At 37.8% G+C, this 16152-nt stretch overlaps 1 protein-coding gene across 3 annotated transcripts in view; it reads left to right on the top strand.

Moving 5' to 3' along the window:
- The window catches only part of LOC120860724 (CUB and sushi domain-containing protein 3), a 1429922-nt gene that overhangs the window by 1160510 nt on the left and 253260 nt on the right, over positions 1–16152 (top strand). For all 3 annotated transcript variants that reach the window (XM_040236474.1, XM_040236473.1, XM_040236472.1), the window contains one exon: positions 2052–2168. In XM_040236474.1, the coding sequence (XP_040092408.1) occupies positions 2052–2168 (117 nt within the window). The remainder of the gene's footprint in view (positions 1–2051; positions 2169–16152) is intronic.

Genomic DNA, 16152 nt, shown 5'->3' with positions numbered 1-16152 from the left:
TCGAGGCAAATTAAGTGATAAGCAGAAGGAAATCAAGTCATCAGCTTTAATTTTTTTCATTTTCTTTTTTTTTTATTTTTAGATTATGAAACTATGGTAACACATTTATAGAAGACTTGGGAAATACAGAAAAAAGTTACATATAGTTTTACTGTATATTATGATTATTCTCTAAGTAGATTCTTTTGATTTTCAGTTGGAGTTTCAATTTCAAACTCTCAAACAATACTAGAATGAATAAACAGAAAAGTTGAAGGATATAGTAGATGTGAAAAGCACTCTGAACCCAATATTAATATTAGTAGAAGCTGAGGAACAGTAACAGGGGGCTTCTTAAGCAGCTACAGGTGTCTTCCAACAACCACAGCCACCTCCTCAATAGATTGATCCTTAAACAGGCTGAAGAGGAGACCAACAGTAAAGTTTCTGTCCTGGGCTCACCAATCAAGAAGCTCCCGCATCTCCAGGGCGTAAGGGGTGGAGCCAGCAGGCTGGCATGCCTGGGCAGCACTCCTCCTGTAGGAAACCAGAGTCTGGAGAAGCAGTTTCCTGCTGCATAATTCTCCAGACCTCCAAACCCCCTCAAACTCTTTTTCCCATTTAATACCACTTTGCAACACAACATTTTGTTTTTCCCTTTAGCCAAAAACTTTATTTTTTGAGCATTTGTTACTATTATTCTATATACAAATGTTAATTTGTTACAAAACTCTGTATTCCATATTACTAGGTCACTTCATTCCATTTTATGCCACGTTTCCATCAAGAACTATTTTCCAAAATCACAATCTGCGTGATTATGTGTTGTTGTTCAGTTGCTAAGTAGTGTCTGACTCTGCGATATCATAGACTGTAGTCCTCCAGTCTCAGCTGTCCATGGTATTTCTCAGGCAAAAATACTGGAGTGGGTTTCCATTTCCATCTCCAAACATTTTTTGGACACTTTCTTTTAATTTAACTTTCCTCCTCCTTGGTTCCCAATGGACTAAATTCTTTGTCTCACCCTCTCAGCTTCCCAGGTGGCTCAGTGGTAAAGAATCCACTGCCAATGCAGGAGACGCAAGAAACTCAGGTTCTATCCCTGGACTGGGAAAATCCCCTGAAGTAGGAAATGGCAACCCACTCCAGTATTCTTGCCTGGAAAATCCAATGGACAAAGGAACCTAACGACTATAGTCCATGGGGTCACAAAAAGTCATATGCAACTGGTCACACTCGCCACCCCCTAATCCTACCTTGACATTCTCCCGGCTTCCTCTTTGGCCATCTTTCTCATTCTACATAATTCCTGGAAGAACCCATTCATTTACATAATATCAACTATCACATTTTTCTTTGATAACTATAACCCCTTTAGTAGCCCAGATCTTTCTCTGTTTTCCAGAACTATAAATCCAAAACATCCTCTTATCTTGTGAACAACAGAACCACTATCTACAGATTTTCCAGAAATCAGTTTCACCCTCATCTTTTTAACACAGCACATTTGGGGCTGAGGTAGCAAAAATGCACCATCTCTATGCACCATCAGCAACTCCTGATTTAAATGTAAATCATAAGCAGATAAGAGATTGATGAGAGAATATTTTACTTAGATGAGTGGATGAATGTGTTTATGCAGCCATCCCTGTCCTGGGTATAGAAATACCTAATTTTATGGGAGCATAATCATAGTTGATTTTGAGTAGATTCAAAGCTGGGTGGTGAGTAAAACAATTTCCCACTTGCATGTGTAATTTCTCATCATTTTAAAAGAGATGATTATCTTTACCCTTTTATCATAAATGAAAGCAGGCCGCCATTATTACCTCTAGAGATAGATAGCACCACTGTAATTTTATTATATTACTTTGCTTCTAAGAAGAGTAAATCTGAATACTTAAACATTTTTCTATGTGCACAATTTTTTATTTTTAAAATATTTGACAGTGAGGACCCTTGTTAAAACATGTAAATAAATGATATACCTTAAAATCAGCTAGCCATATTTTTATATCAAGGAAATATTCATAATATAAATTTTTTCTAAAAATAATATTTTTTAATTTCAGCACCATGTGGAAGTCGTTCAACTGGTTCAGAAGGCACTGTTCTATCACCAAACTATCCAAAAAATTACAGTGTGGGACATAATTGTGTTTATTCTATAGCAGTTCCCAAGGAGTTTGGTAAGTAAGATTCATCTCATCATGTAGTATATCATTCTAAACATGCTTTATTTTCACTGTATGCTATTCAAAATGTTAGTTGCTTTTTAATGAAAATATTTACTGTTCATAAAGTACTTTACTCAAAAAATTATTTTTAGGTAGTAGCTTTGTAATAATAAAATTTTGAGGTTATTTTTTGCATTCTGAATTTATAGTCAAGTACACAGGTGAACAACAATATAAAAATGAAAACAGGATTGTTTTTAATTTTTAAAAATAAGTACATCCAGTAACCCTGCAAGTGCCTTCATATTGGAATTTCATAAAATGGGAAATTACCAGAGCATAAAGCAAAGTCTGCTCTGCCAAATATGCATATATTCAAATATGGAGCTGTTATAATAATGATAAAATATTTACAGAACAATTATATTAGTTTTATATTTTCTAAACACATTTTCAGATAAAAAATATTTTTATTTTAAGCACCTAGTTTCTATGACAGCAGTGAATATAAAAAGACAGCAAAGGACATTTCGGCTCATCTTGTCAACCTGACAATCTGTTCTACATTGGCACTGAGAAGACAATGTGTCCTTTGCTGACTTCACATCTCCCTGATCACAAGTCTTAGAAGTCACTTACTTACCTGGCTTCTAAAGGTTTTGGATCTGAAATCAGCTGGATCTAACCCAGGTTAAGCTCTGTTTATGGATGGATAGGCAAAGGAAATTTAGTGAACAGCAAAGTGTGGGAGAGAGGCTGAAAGTTTTTTAGACTTCTACAATTTAGATTTACAACGTTGTGTTACAAGGTGAAGGATTTGCTAGGAAATGAATGTCTGGGTCAGGATTATGGAGTATTTTAGCAGAAGGATATAGATTTTATTATATCAAGGTTTTTAGATCACATCTTCACTTAATGTTTCTGCTGATAATAAAATAAGCTGATGCTTCCAGTCCAATTTCTTATAACGAGAATTTACCTATATATCCTCCTTCTCTCTATTCTGAAACAAGTCCAAGATCCACAACTTAGTAAAGAGAACATTATCATCAGACGGGAAGTACTAAATCTTTTATTTTAACCTTGAAATAGAATCGATGACGCCAACATTAGCACAGTGTCTTTTTCTGCAATCTCTTATTCCTTAGCATGTTGATTGATTTATTCAGAGTTGAGCTCTTTGATTATGAAGAAAAGCACAGTTTAGAAAGAAAAACACAATCCATATAATTGTGTTTATTATATTGCCTTTTGTGCCCAGAAGAGTTTTCCCTTTCTAGAGGGCTTTGTAGTCCCCAGTCACCAAAAATATTACATGGTGACTGATAGAATCTTAGCAGTGCTAATCCAGAAGACTGCATGGCTATCTGAGTCTCTTTGGAAGCCATTAATTTGTTCTGTTAGATTCTATTCTTGAGATGCCATGCAGCCAAAGGATTGAAAAAGAAGAAAATCACATTTCCTTTCCTGATACATACACATGTTGGTCACCAGGAGGTATTTGATAGTAGCCTATATATGTATATATATTCAAAAAGAGAAGGAAAAAGTTCTGATTAAAATTAAATTAATGGATTTCTAGTGAATGGAATTTTTATTTTAGCAGAGTTAATGTAAGTAAAATTGAATTATCTTAATATGAAAAATAATACAACCAATAATTGGTGATTTTTAACACTAATTTTTTCAAATAAGTCTTGGATTTTCTGTGTATAAAATCAGGTACACTTTGATTAATTAGTAAGGAAACTGATTTTATTTTTTCTATAAATGTTGCATCATTCTTTATTTCAAACTTTGTATGAAGTCAAGCAGATTCTAATCTAATTTTAGCTTGTCACACTTTAGGTATCTGTCTTTGGACAAATAAACATAACTTCTTTGAAACTCAGTTTCTTTATGTGTAAAGCAGGGATCATTATGTCTGTGGAGCAGAGCTATTGTATTTAGTAATAAGACTATTTATATATAGTATGTCATAGTCAATAATTCATACTATTGGGTTAAGAATGCCAGTTTTGGAGACAGATTTCCAGATTGAGAACACAACTCAATCTGCTCTTTTCCATTTAACAAATTACATGAGTCTTACTTTTCGTATCTCTGAAATAGAGATGATGTGTCTATTTCTTAGAGTTATTTCATAATTAAATAAAATATGTGTAAGTCATTATATAGTATATCGTAAATCACATACACACAAGGATGCACATACAAACACACTTTATGTTCACATTCATAGGTACTCCTAACCTCAAAAGTTGAAATAAAATGACATGGATTACTCAGTAGCCCTAGGGTCTTAAGAGTAACATGGCTAAAAATAAAACATTTATATTATATAATAAAAGCATGAAAACACATATTTTGTGCTTTACATCTCCAGTGAATATCTAATCACCTATTGATCACTTGAAATTTTATGAAAACAAAATAGAGGAATTAAAAACTGCAGTCATAGATTTCTTCCTGTTCCTACCTTTCCCTCTTTAATGTGAGATAATCAAGCAACATGTACTGGATCTCTGCAAATCAAAATTTCTTTTTGTTTGTTTCTTCCTCTCTTTCTCACTTTGCCATTTCCTTCTGTTGCTTCTGTGTTGTGTTTTATGACTTTTGGTATCACTTTATAACATATCACTTTTCACATTTTTCCTGTCATTTATTCCAAATTATAACCATTTCTTCCTCCATATCTTTTATATGCAGACACTTAGAATTTAATTTTTAAATATTGTAGCAAAATATCTGTCAATACAATCGATTTATTTATTGAGATTTCATATTTTTACAAGGGTTAAACTTCTAAAGTCATTATATAAGGAGAAAACCACATATAATCAACATTACCCATGAAAATACCGTGTCAGCCATAGAAGATGATCCACATTATTTTGTGTAAGCTATATTATCTCAACAATTTTAACAGGACATCTTTTCCTCCAGTGTTAGAAAGATAGTTATTCGGAAAATACCAGATGAGCTAGTTTGGTTTCTTACAGGTCATTTACTACAAAATTGCTTTCATTTATTTATTTTTGCCCAGTGTAGATTTGAATTCATATGAAGTAAATGTGCATGTAATGTAATTCTACTGGTTGACTGAGTGAATACTCTCAGTGAATTTCTGTCTTTAAGTTTTTCTAGATAAGAGTCATCAATTCATAACACTTTTATTAGCATCATTGATTTCATTTCAACTTCATATATTGGGGTCATCTGGTAATATTCATTCTGTAGGATTCTGGTTCTAAATACTTAGAAAATAACATTTATGGGTCAGTTATTGATATTTAGTTGTCTTTCTTTTAACGAACTATTTCCCTTTTAAATTTTTTTTTTTTATTATTTAAAAATGTTCTATTTGGGACTTCCATGGTGATCCAGTAGTTAAGACTCCACACTTCCCCTGTGGGGGTCATGGGTTAAATTCCCTAATCAGGAAACTAAGATCCTACATGACACACAAAGGGTAGTCAAAAAAAAATACCATAGTTTATTAATAAAATAAGTTTTCTTTTTCCTTCATCTTAATGTTTAACAATAAGTTGTTTCCCCTTATGGTTTGTTTGCTATAGTCTTCATGCACTGTTTTTAAGTGCCAAAAACATAGCAGACAAATTTTATTTTGAATTTGGTATAGGATAGATATTTTGAATATAAGAGAACTGTTGACATTGTTGGGGGAAATATTTTTATTGATATTATGTATTTATACCTGTAGTGTGGGGCCAAAGTCATTTTGCAAGGAGGAAGTGGCTAGTAAATTTGGGGAATAAATGTTGTGGACTTCTATTTCCATAACCTTGGCTGAGATAAAACAGAAAGAGGTAAGAGCTATAACCAAAGTACCATACTAGTCAAAGGCTAGTGTTTGTTTTTGTCTGTTTTTTCTTGGGATAGAAAGTAATGGAGTTTTTAGCTTAAAGCCTAACAGAAATATAGTAGAGAGGGAAAAATTAGATGGACCAGTTGGTAAAGCAAGATGCTTAAAGCAATCTAAGGAGATAGGATTTTAAAAACCTAGAGGGCCTCTTCAAACTATAATGCAGGAGAAATGATTCATGATTAGTATCATTGTACCTCAATTAATTTCACATGAAACATTGCCTTTTGAAATTATCATCACTTCCTGATCTCCTTCCTCTCTTCCCCTTCTTCCATCACCCACTCTTTACATTCTGGAAACTATCTGCAAAATAAATGTAGTAATGTCCTAAGTCTGCCTTAACAAAGTATCACAAATTCAGTGGCTTAGAACAACAGAGGTTTATTCTTTCACAGTTCTGGAGACTAGACCCCTGAAATCAAGGTATCAGTAACATTGCACTCCCTCTGCAGATCCTAGAGAAGAATACTTCCTAACTTTAATGGCCCCAAGCCATCCTTGAAGTTCTGTGTTTTGTAGCTACATCACCCAAGTGGCGCTAGTGGAGAAGGGAATGGCTACCCAGTGGTAAAGAACCCCCTGCCAATGCAGGAGACACAAGAGACTCGGGTTCAACTCCTGTGTCAGGAAGATCACCTGGAGGAGGGCACGGCAACCCACCCTGGTATCATTTTGTATCATTTGTTCTAGGGACACCAGTTGTAGGATTTAGCGTCCACCCTAATCCATAACCTCATCTGAATCTTAGTTACATCTGCTGCTGCTGCTAAGCCGCTTCAGTCGTGTCTGACTCTGTGCGACCCCATAGACGGCAGCCCCCCAGGCTCCCCCCGTCCCTGAGATTCTCCAGGCAAGAATACTGGAGTGGGTTGCCATTTCCTTCTCCAATGCATGAAAGTGAAAAGTCAAAGTGATGTCACTCAGTCATGTCCAACTCTTAGCTACCCCATGGACTTCAGCCTACCAGGCTCCTCCATCCATGGGATTTTCCAGGCAAGAGTACTGGAGTCGGGTGCCACTGCCTTCTCCATAGTTACATCTGCAGAGGTCCTTTTTCCAAATACAGTGATATTCTGAGCGCCTCGGTGGGGTTGAATATTGAGGGGACTCTATTCAACACACTAGAGAGGATCGACTATATTACTACAGTTTTATGTAGAAAATCCTAGTATAAATTACTCTACAAAGCACGTATCAAATACTAACTGTATAGAATGTAAACTGACATTCAGATTTCTTGGAGAATTCCAACATGTAATCACCTTGAGGAAATCCAGTATAGTCTATGGTGACTTAACTTTGTGTTTAGCTTCCCAGATAGTCTCACCTCCTTTAAGACCCATCTGAACACGTATTTGTTAGGATATAAAGCTTGCTTTTTCTCAAGACTAGCTTTCAAAAGTGGCATCTTGGAAATGTGCATGAAAACATTTTTAGGTTTTCCTTCTTAGATTTCCCAGATATCTGCCCTATCTCTTATCTTTTGTTGTTGTGTAGACTATTGGTTGCATAGATTTCAAATTCATGAATCCTTAAATCACACAAAGTTATTGTCAGTCTAGTATACTCTGTACAGGGGCATGGAGTTACCAAGACCTTCTGTGTATTTGCTGTGGGAAAAGATTTTTGTTTTATCTTTAAATTAGCTATCATCACCTTAAACTTTTCTTCTACTCTACATATTTTGTTTCTTATTCACAACTGTTGTCTTTATATTTCCTCAGTTCAGTTCAGTTCAGTTCAGTCGCTCAATCATGTCCGACTCTTTGCAACCCCATGAATCACAGCATGCCAGGCCTCCCTGTTCATCACCATCTCCTGGAGTTCACTCAGACTCATGTCCATCGAGGATTTCCTAGTGTGGTATTTTTCCTCCAGTCAATCTGCAGGAATTGCTTACAAAATTTGATATTGCTTACAAAATATGATTATACTTGTTTTTCAAATTAATTTGAACTTTATTAAAACTTATGATCTATTAACAACTATCTCATTAATCCTTATTATATACATTAAATGTATTACTGCCCTTACATCTTATAGACTTAGGAAATTGAATGATTGTTGAATACAATCTATTTTTGCAATACATCTTTCAATTTTCTGTGTAAACTCTTAGTCTATGAAAAGTAGTCTTTAAAAATTTAGGTCTCCTTTAAACTTAAAAGGAAAAACCAAAATGGATTGAAACTAAGATGCACACACACTATATATAAATGTATATATGTGTATACATATATATATAGACAATTCAGTTATATCAGTACATATATTCATTCTTTTTGATTCTTTACCCCATAGGTTATTACAGAATATTGAATAGAGTTTCCTGTGTTATACAATAGGTTCTTATTAGTATCTATTTTACATATAGTAGTGTGTGTTAATCCCAAGGTCCAAATTTTTCCCTCCCCCTCACATTTCCCCCTTGATAACCATAAATTTGTTTTCAAAACCTGTTAATCTATTTATAAACAAGTTCATTTATATGATTTTAATTAGATTCCACATATGAATGATATTATATGGTATTGTCTTTCTCTGATATGATAATCTCTAGGTCTATCCATGTTGCTGCAAATGGCATTATTTCATTCTTTTTAATGACTGAGTAATATTCCACTCTTGTTTGACCACTTCCAATTTGCCTTGATTCATGGACCTGACATTCCAGATTCCTATGCAATATTGCTCTTTACAGCATCGGATCTTGCTTCTATCACCAGTCACATCCACAACTGGGTATTGTTTTTGCTTTGGCTCCATCCCTTCATTCTTTCTGGAGTTATTTCTCCACTGATCTCCAGTAGCATATTGGGCACCTACTGACCTGGGGAATTCCTCTTTTGGTATCCTATCATTTTGCCTTTTCCTACTGTTCATGGGGTTCTCAAGGCAAGAATACTGAAGTGGCTTGCCATTCCCTTCTCCAGTGGACCACATTCTGTCAGGCCTCTCCACCATGACCCGCCCGTCTTGGGTTGCCCCACAGGCATGGCTTGGTTTCATTGAGTTCGACAAGGGTGTGGTCCTAGTGTGATTAGATTGACTAGGTTTCTGTGAGTATGGTTTCAGCTGTCTGCCCTCTGATGGCCTCTTGCAACACTTACCATCTTACTTGGGTTTCTCTTACCTTGGCGTGGGGTATCTCTTCTTGGCTGCTCCAGCAAAGCACACCGCTGTTCCTTACCTTGGACGAGGGGTATCTCCTTACCACCACCGTTCCTGACCTTCAACTTGGGATAGCTCCTCTAGGCCCTGCTGTGCCTGAGCAGCCACCACTCCTCGGGTTGCTCCTCCCGGCTGCCGCCCCTGGCCTTGGGTGCGAGGTGGCTTCTCCTGGCTGCCCCTGATCTCGGACGCAGGGTGTCTCCTCCCAGCCGCCACTGGCCTTGGACACCGGGTAGCTCCTCCTGGCTGCCGCCCTGACATCGGATACAGGATGTCTCCTCCCAGCCGCCACTGACCTTGCCACAGGGTAGCTCCTCTCGGCCGCTACCCATGACCTCGGACATGGGGGGTCTCCTCCCGGCCCCTGCCCTTGACCACAGACACGGGGTAGCTCCTCCCAGCTGCCGCCACTGGCCTTGGACCTGGAATCAAGATTGCCAGGAGAAATATCAATAACCTCAGATATGCAGATGACACCACCCTTATGGCAGAAAGTGAAGACGAGCTAAAGAGCCTCTTGATGAAAGTGAAAGAGGAGAGTGAAAAAGTTGGCTTAAAGCTCAACATTCAGAAAACGAAGATCATGGCATCTGGTCCCATCACTTCATGGGAAATAGATGGGGAAACAGTGGAAACAGTGTCAGATTTTATTTTGGGGGGCTCCAAATTCACTGCAGATGGTGATTGCAGCCATGAAATTAAAAGACACTTACTCCTTGGAAGAAAAGTTATGACCAACCTAGAGAGTATATTCAAAAGCAGAGACATTACTTTGCCAACAAAGGTTCATCTAGTCAAGGCTATGGTTTTTCCTGTGATCATGTATGGATGTGAGAGCTGGACTGTGAAGAAGGCTGAGCACCGAAGAATTGATGCTTTTGAACTGTGGTGTTGGAGAAGACTCTTGAGAGTCCCTTGGACTGCAAGGAGATCCAACCAGTCCATTCTGAAGGAGATCAACCCTGGGATTTCTTTGCAAGGAATGATGCTAAAGCTGAAGCTCCAGTACTTTGGCCACCTCATGCGAAGAGTTGACTCATTGGAAAAGACTCTGATCCTGGGAGGGGTTGGGGGCAGGAGGAGAAGGGGATGACCCAGGATGAGATGGCTGGATGGTATCACTGACTCGATGAACGTGAGTCTGAGTGAACTCCGGGAGTTGGTGATGGACAGGGAGGCCTGCATGCTGCAACTCATGGGGTCGCAAAGAGTCGGACACGACTGAGCGACTGAACTGAACTGAATATTCCACTGTGTGTGTGTGTGTGTGTGTGTGTGTGTGTGTGTACACATATGGACATGGATATGAGTGAGCAAACTCCAGAAGATTGTGAAGGACAGGGAAGCCAGGCATCCTGCAGTCCATGGAGTCACAAAAAGTCAGACACAAATAAGCAACTAAACAACAACAAATATACATATGTGTGTTTGTGTGTATATATATGTGTGTGTGTGTATATACCACATATATATATACACCACATCTTATTAATCCATTCCTCTGTCCATGGACATTTAGATTGCTTTTATGTCTTAGCCATTGTAAATAGTGCTACAGTGAACATCGGGGTACATGCATCTTTTCAAATTATGGTTTTCTTCAGATATACACCCAGCAGTGGGATTGCAGTTCTTTTTCATTTTTAAGAAATCTCCATAGTGTTCTCCATAGTGGTTGTACCAATTTACATTCCCACCTACAGTGTAGGAGAGTTGCCTTTGCACCACACTTTAACCACTGTTTCTTGTTTGTAGATTTTTATTTTTTTTTATAATGGCCATTCTGACTGGTGTGAGGTTGTAGTTTCGATTTTCATTTCTTGATAAGTAGTGATGTTGAGCAACTTTTAGTATGCTTTTTGCCATCTGTATGTCTTCTTTGGAGAAATATCTATTTAGATCTTATGCCCATTTTTTCATTGGGTTGTTTGTTTTATTTTGACATAGAGCTACATGAGCTGTTTTTATATTTTGGAGATTAATCCCTTGTTGTCAACCATTTCCCTTTTGATCTTACAGTGTTCTCAAACGTCGTATTTTATTCAGCATTGTTTACATAATTTATGTTGTTGTTACCTGTCTTTATACTTAATTCAGTAATTTATTGTCACTGAGTTTCCCCATATTTTAGTGACAAACTGTTTCGAGATTTTTTTTTTTATTCTCATTAGGTCACTACATTATTTTATTGGCATTCTGTTTTTGCCTGGTGTGAAGTTTTCAGTAATGAATAAACTCTTACAGTCAGTAAAGGCTATTTATATTTGAAGTATATGATACTTCATTTTTTAGCAGTACATTTGTATCAAATTTAATGATTTGTCTTTTGTAAATATTGAATTTACTTATCTAACAATGATGAATAATCTTCATAAAATGTGTGTTTATTCAAAATTTGTATTTACTATTTATCATCACTAGTTAAATATGAAACACTTGAAAAGGAAAGCTCTTTTACTCTTTTAAAACTGATGATTGTGTTAATGTCAGTATACAAAATGACTAAGCTAATTTTACTATTGTAAGAAAGGAAAAATTTTTTGAGCCTAATATTTTAGGGTAAGGAATATTTAATTATCAAATGTAAAATTATATTATTTAATTATTTGGTTACTATTCATATAATTAGATTTGTGGCCATATTTGGTCACTAGCTAGAACAGGATACCCTCATTCAAGTTTGGTTCAGATGTCAAGACTCATGATACCACACACTGACCAAGAGGGTAAAAAAGATGTATTACTCATACAATGAGGCTTTCTGAGAAGAGCAGGACAGTATCCAAAATTGGATCCAAGCAGATCCAAAATTGCTTAAGGGAGCAAAGAAAGCTGGCTGGCTTTGGGTTTTATAAGGGTGATATGGAGTGAAAGCTCCTACATGCTGGTCAGGGCTTGTGAGATTCAAAATTCCCATTGCTTATAAAGGAGAATGCATACAGGTATTCTTAGCAGCTTGCCCAAATATCAGGCAAAAGGGAAACTGGGGGATGGGGAGGAGAGCTTGAAACTTGTGGGCAGTTAAAGACCAAGGATGGATCAGCCTTCATGACAATTCACTCGCAGTGTTTGATTGAGTGAATTGTGCCATGTTTGAAATTGTTTATAGCCACAGTGGTACTTTGTGAGTCGTAGATCCATTTAGTTAAGAAGATGAAAATTCATTGAACACCTTGTTCCAGAGCTCAGCAATATGGTGAGAAGTGAAATGAGTACCTTTGTCATTATCAAGAATGACTAGAACTCTGTGTAGAGGCACATGTGGCATTGATCTGCATTTTGGGAATGTCTGAGACAAGATTTCAAATTTTTTTTCCTCATAAAGGGCAACCCTGGACCACATGGTCAGACAGTTGGCAATGGCCCAGTAGTTTGTAAAAATGTTCAGTTGGGCTGATTTATTGACAAGGGTGGTCAGTGTAAAGATGCCTGACTGAAGTTTGGGCAGTTGCACTAATCATCGAGTCCTTTAACAGAGATATCTTAGTTAAGATATGAAAAGCAATGGCTCTCCAGGAAGTTGAGTCACATATGATGATGGTTGCCCTACTTGCTGTGACATGTACAAACTTTCTTTGCTATCCAGTCAAGATCCCAAGCAGTTCCTCTAGCTAAGGGGTTCAGAAGAGTAGTGACTGCCTGTGAAACCATAGCATCTGTCAAGGAACTAAGATTAGGGCAGACCACACCCTCATTGGGGGGTTGGGGCCTAGGTTTGGCTTTAACAAATAGTTATCATTTCCATTTTAGCAAGAAAGCCTTAGCAGCCATACCCAGCTTGCAACGTACTACTTTCATGATCCAAGGTGTAATGGAAAGCTGGATAGAGAGGATCATGATCTTAGAGCCTGTGAGAGCCTCTGTTTCCAGGAGATCCCAGTATGCAGCATTGTCATTGTGAAGACATACGGCTTCAGGTGGGAACCTCTTGCATTTGAAGTCCATGGGCAACTTATGGCTACTATGGGTGGCCCAGAAACTCCAAGAGGCATGAGAGGAAGTTGCTAAAGCCTTTACAGTGAAGAAGTCAGACAGTGGAAAGGGGCAGCACCAGTTACATTAAAATTTGGAAAGATTCAAGAGGATTTTTTTTTTTTTTCAGTAAAAGGCCCCATTCAAGGTAGTTCAGTATACTAGTAACAGGATAAATGGACTTAAGTAAATGAAACATATTTTTATAAATGAAAAATATGTTGCCGTCAAAATCCAAAAATTGTTAAAATATTTTCAGCTTGTTTTAACACTGTTGTACCATGAGAGTCAATGTTTATTTCTTAAAGGTGTTAAGGATGGAGTAGCTTTTGACTGACCAATTAATATTTCAGGATTAAACTCAAGTGACAGGGCCTTCTAATATGTGTAGGGAAATGAAACCACCACCTCCTCTTTTTGTGAACTCTTTTATATCTGCTTGTCTTGAACGATTGTGACAACTGAATCTCCTTGAAGGAAGATGTAATGTCACCTGTGCTTCTGGACAAAGTTGAATGCAGTTACCATCTTGCCTACCAAGGCAGTATGCAGTGGCTAGGCTTCTGAAGACCTCATGTGTAGCCAGGTAAAATTGTCCTTTCAAAGTGCAAAGCAGAGAGCATATCTCATTAGAGTTAAAGGCAAACTATAGCTGAGTGTCTTTTGAAACTGGCATTAAATAGATGAGATGAGCCAAATCAGGGCTTCCCAGGTGGCGCAGTGGTAAAGAATCCACCTGCCAATGCAGGAGATGCAGATGTGGGTTTGATCGCTTGGTTGGGGATACCCCCTGGAGAAAAATGACAACATGCTCCAGTATTCTTGCCTATAAAATCCCATGGACAGAGGAGCCTGATAGTTTTAGTCCACAGGGTCTCAAAGAGTCAGACATGACTTAACGACTAAGCACACACATGAGCCAAATCATTAGCAAAATATTACCACCTAGTGATTAGATGGGACTAGTAACTTAGATAATATTGAATATGAGGCCTTTAATGAGTGGTTCAACAGAATTAGAGTTTCAGTAAACTACTGTGAGTTACTGTTCATTTTCCCCAGGTTTAAGAACAACCTAGCTTGTGTGTTAGTTACTCAGTTGTGTCCATCTCTTTGTGACCTCATGAACTATAGCCCACCAAGCTCCTCTGTGCACGGAATACTCCAGGCAAGAATACTGGAGTGGTTCACCATTTCCTTCTCCAGGGAATGTTTCCAATCCAGGGATCTAACCTCGGTCTCCTACATTGCTCACAGATTCTTTACTGTCTGAGCCACCAGGGAAGCCCAAATTGGCTATTAAATGTAGAAGTACTGGTGATAAATACCCCTTCTGTAAATGTCTTTTACAATGGGCTTCAATATTTGAAGTCTCTGTTTTAAAATGCAGTGAACCATATGAACTATTTTAAGTGTTAAGAAAAGGCCATGGGATCTCAATTTCTTAACCTGTTGTAAATGCTAAAGATATAGTTTAATTTATTATATGTCTTATTAGAGCTTCTTTCATGACCCCTGTGGGATATGTAGGCAGAGCAGTAGTTCTGATGATTAAAATGAAGCATACTTATTTGTTCACTCAGTTCAGTTCAGTTGCTCAGTCGTGTCCGACTCTTTGCGACCCCATGAATTGCAGCACGCCAGGCCTTCCTGTCCATCACCAACTCCCGGAGTTCACCCAAACTCATGTCCATCAAGTCAATGATGCCATCCAGCCATCTCATCCTCTGTCGTCCCCTTCTCCTCCTGCCCACAATCCCTTTCATAATCAGAGTCTTTTCCAATGAGTCAACTCTTCGCATGAGGTGGCCAAAGTACTGGAGTTTCAGCTTTAGCATCAGTCCTTCCAGAGAACACCCAGGACTGATCTCCTTTAGGATGGACTGGTTGGATCTCCTTGCAGTCCAAGGGACTCTCAAGAGTCTTGTCCAACACCACAGTTCAAAAGCATCAATTCTTCAGCGCTGAGCTTTCTTCAAAGTCCAACTTTAACATCCTACAAGACCAACATAGCCTTGACTAGACGGACCTTTGTTGGCAAAGTAATGTCTCTGCTTTTGAATATGCTATCTAGGTTGGTCATAACTTTCCTTCCAAGGAGTAAACGTCTTTTACTTTCATGGCAGCAATCACCATCTGCAGTGATTTTGGAGCCCCCCAAATAAAGTCTGACACTGTTTCCCCTGTTTCCCCATCTATTTCCCATGAAGTGATGGGACCAGATGCCATGATCTTAGTTTTCTGAATGTTGACCTTTAAGCCAGCATTTTCACTCTCCTCTTTCACTTTCATCAAGAGACTTTTTAGTTGCTCTTCACTTTCTGCCATAAGGGTGGTGTAATCTGCATATCTGAGGTTATTGATATCTTTCCTGGCAATCTTGATTTCAGCTTGTACTTCTTCCAGCTCAGCATTTCTCATGATGTACTCTGCATATAAGTTAAATAACCAGGCTGACAATATACAGCCTTGATGTACTCTTTTTCTTATTTGGAACCATTCTGTTGTTCAGTGTCCAGTTTTAATGTTGCTTCCTGACCTGCATATAGGTTTCTCAAGAGACAGGTCAGGTGGTCTAGTATTTCCATCTCTTTCAGAATTTTCCAAATTTTGTTGTGATCCACACAGTCAAAGGCTTGAGTTAGTCAATAAAACAGAAATAGATGTTTTTCTGGAACTCTCTTCCTTTTTCCATGATCCAGTGGATGTTGGCAATTTGATCTCTGATTCCTCTGCCTTTTCTAAAACCAGCTTGAACATCAGGAAGTTCACAGTTCACATATTGCTGAAGCCTGGCTTGGAGAATTTTGAGCATTACTTTACTAGGATGTGAGATGAGTGCAATTGTGCAGTGGTTTGAGCATTCTTTGGCATTGCCTTTCTTTGGGACTGGAATGAAAACTGAAATTTTCCAGTCCTGTAGCCACTGCTCTATTTTCCAAGTTTGCTGGCATATTGAGTGCA

The sequence above is a fragment of the Oryx dammah genome, unplaced genomic scaffold (assembly GCF_014754425.2).
Source record: "Oryx dammah isolate SB20612 unplaced genomic scaffold, SCBI_Odam_1.1 HiC_scaffold_11164, whole genome shotgun sequence".
In the NCBI taxonomy this organism is placed as follows: Eukaryota; Metazoa; Chordata; class Mammalia; order Artiodactyla; family Bovidae; genus Oryx; species Oryx dammah.
Note: the sequence above shows the minus strand (reverse complement) of the source record. Positions and strands in the feature narration are given on the sequence as shown.